Source organism: Nipponia nippon, unplaced genomic scaffold (assembly GCF_047370975.1).
Source record: "Nipponia nippon isolate SJK-2023a ecotype South Korea unplaced genomic scaffold, ASM4737097v1 scaffold_4, whole genome shotgun sequence".
Classification (NCBI taxonomy): domain Eukaryota; kingdom Metazoa; phylum Chordata; class Aves; order Pelecaniformes; family Threskiornithidae; genus Nipponia; species Nipponia nippon.
In genome coordinates, this window is record NW_028262358.1 from 36,530,318 (window position 1) to 36,533,051 (window position 2,734).

General features: G+C 48.9%; 1 protein-coding gene across 1 annotated transcript; it reads right to left on the minus strand.

Annotated features, from left to right (window-relative positions):
* Positions 1–234: 234 nt before the first annotated feature.
* NANP (N-acetylneuraminic acid phosphatase) lies at positions 235–2,675 on the minus strand. Its single transcript, XM_087775355.1, has 2 exons — positions 2,458–2,675; positions 235–2,226 (listed from the first exon to the last, which is right to left on the minus strand). The coding sequence occupies exons 1-2, from the start codon at positions 2,545–2,547 to the stop codon at positions 1,531–1,533; spliced, it is 786 nt and encodes a 261-aa protein (XP_087631481.1). The 5' UTR covers positions 2,548–2,675; the 3' UTR covers positions 235–1,530.
* Positions 2,676–2,734: the final 59 nt, after the last annotated feature.

The window sequence follows — 2,734 nt, forward strand, 5'->3', positions numbered from 1 at the left end:
TTCCTGCTAGGTTTCTGCACTTTTTGCTGATCTTTTATTGCTGCCCACATGCCAGACACTCTTCTGCCAGCAGCTCAATATCCCTGTTCTCAAAAGATTTGTCATGGATTTATTCTATAATATTCTATAATATTATTCTATAATACATATATTTGATTGCTCATATATGGCCAGATACTCAGCCCAATGTATATACAGCAAATAGGTTTTGAAAAACACAGGTTTTCCAACAAGTGTTTACATTTCCATTTAATATGTGAATACTTTCCCATTATATAGTAAGAATATGAAGTACAGAAAAATTAAATTATTAGGACAGTGATCTGGGAAAGAGAAATCTTCGTGTTTTAGAGAGTCATCTCCTGCATGTAGTGGAAATAGCACATACACATTATAAAGTTGTACACAGTACTGTAATACATATGACATAATTTTCCAATTTCCTGGAAGAGAGTCATGAAAGCCATTTACAAACAACTAGCTCACATTTTCTCCAGAGTAAATGACATTAAATACATGTAGAAACTGGAGTAAGGAGGGATTGTATAGCAGTGCCATTAAAACAGTCAAAAAAAGCACCGATCCTGCAGTTGAATCTGAGTAGTCATACACCTGAGCAAGACCAAGAACAGTTTCTCCAAAAAGTCTGATCAAAATTCACTGATAAAATCAGACAGAACAATAATATTAACTTTTAAAGAGTATGGCAGTACAGTAAGAAGACCGTTGAAAATATCCCTGTTTTATCAATTACATTCCAACAAAACTCATAATCCGAATTACAAGTACACCGCATATCCGCAGAAGCACCAAGATAATATAAAGTAAAAACTTATCCATCAAGTCCCTCTGATAAATGGTCCCCTATTTTTTAATTTTTAATGTACATTTACGTACTTTTGGCAAGAGATACAGATTCCATAAGAGAAAAGTCACTGCAAAGTCTGAAAAAAATTCTAAAACCTGAAAACTTGAAAAAAGATCAAAGGTAGAGCATTTTCTCATGGTCTGATACATAATTAATTCTGTCAATAAATTCTGGTTTTAGAAATAGCAAAATTCACTCTCACTATCCTGAGATAAACTGCAGATCAATTGTGAAGATTTACTAGATTGTACCAGACTCTCTTTCTCATCGTCTTTTACACACTGCAAACAAGGTTTGAACTGAAGCTTCTGCTAAACTTGCAAGTTAGCAAAGCATGTGAAAGATCAAAACATTCAAATTTTCTTTTCCACTATAAAAACAAGAGACCAGCAACTTAGGTCAGAGACAGATAAGACTTTAGCCACAGTCCGTCAAAATAATTTCCAGACAGAGGCAGTTTTTTTAAATTAACCGCACTTGCATCTTTTAAATTAATCTAACTCTTTGTTTCTATCCTGTTTTCACTGACAACCGTGCGCTTATTCATCCATCTGCTGTTTAAGAAAGCATACCCCACATGACTTCAAAATCCTAGGGTCAAATTTCTTAGAAGAGTGAGTCACCTAACAGCTCAGCACGTCTCTGATTGCATGCTGGAACCATCAGCGTGCTTCGTTACTACTAGCCATATGGTCAGTTCCTAACTTAGCATTAATTTTGTGCTCCATCTTCTGTAAAACTGCTGGAAGGTCCAGAACAGAAGAAATAATATAGTGAGGTACTGGGGAGGTATCTACCGGGGTAGTCATCGCTTTGTTTAACCAGACAGTTGCTTTCAAGCCAGCATTCAGGCCTCCTTGAATATCTGTATCTAGAGAGTCGCCGACCATGACACACTCTGCAGGCTGCACCCCCAGGAGATCGCAGCAGTAATGAAATATGGATGGCGCCGGCTTCTCTTCTTTCTGCTCTCCTCCCACAACGATGGCATCGAAGTAGGGCTGACAGGCGCACGCTTCGATCTTCTCCCTCTGCGTCTGCTTGTCGCCGTTGGTCAGGAGGAGCAGGCGGAGCCCTTTCCGCAGCTCGGTGAGCATGCCCCGCGTGTCCTCGGCCAGCGTGAGGTGCTGCAGGCGGGTCGTTTTCCATAGGAAATAGCACTCGGCGGCCAGGTTTCGGTTCGCCTCCCCCCCGATCGTCTCTTGGATCGCCTCCTCCCAGTGCGAGATCCGCAGGTCGGTGATGCACATCTTGGCGGGGTCGTGGCACTCCTTCAGCAGCTTGGCCTGGACCTTATCGCAAATGACTCGCGCCTCCCCCTCACCGTAGTGGTGCTTTGACTGCAGGGCGTTTATCACCTTGGAGGGACAAGAGGCCCCCGTCAGTGCGCTACGCGCACCCCCCTCGCCCCCAGCACCGCGCCGCGCCCGTTAACGGCCCCCGACGGCCCTCCGGCCGCGTGCCAGCGCCGGGCCGGCGGCACCGCGGCCGGCGGGGAAGGGGACGGGAGGCGCGCGGCGCCGCCGCCGCCGCCGGGCCGGTGGCCGCGGGCCCCGCGTCGGGGGGCGGCGAGGGGACAAGGGCAGTACCTCCTCGATGGCGCGCCGCCCGGCCGCCGCCGTGTCGACCAGCGTGTTGTCCAAGTCGAAGAACACCGCCTTGACGCCGTGCACCCCCATGGCGCCGCCTCTCGCGAGAGCCGCCCCGCTCTAACGGCCGCGCCGCCAGGGCGCAGGGAGCGCCCAGGCCGCCACCGGAGCCCGCCCGTCCCGGGGCACGGCGGGGCGGGGCGGCCGGGCCCCCTGCCCTGCCCCTCGCCGGCGCTGGGCGGGGCCTCGCGTCAGGCCCGGGCGGCGGCCACCGGCG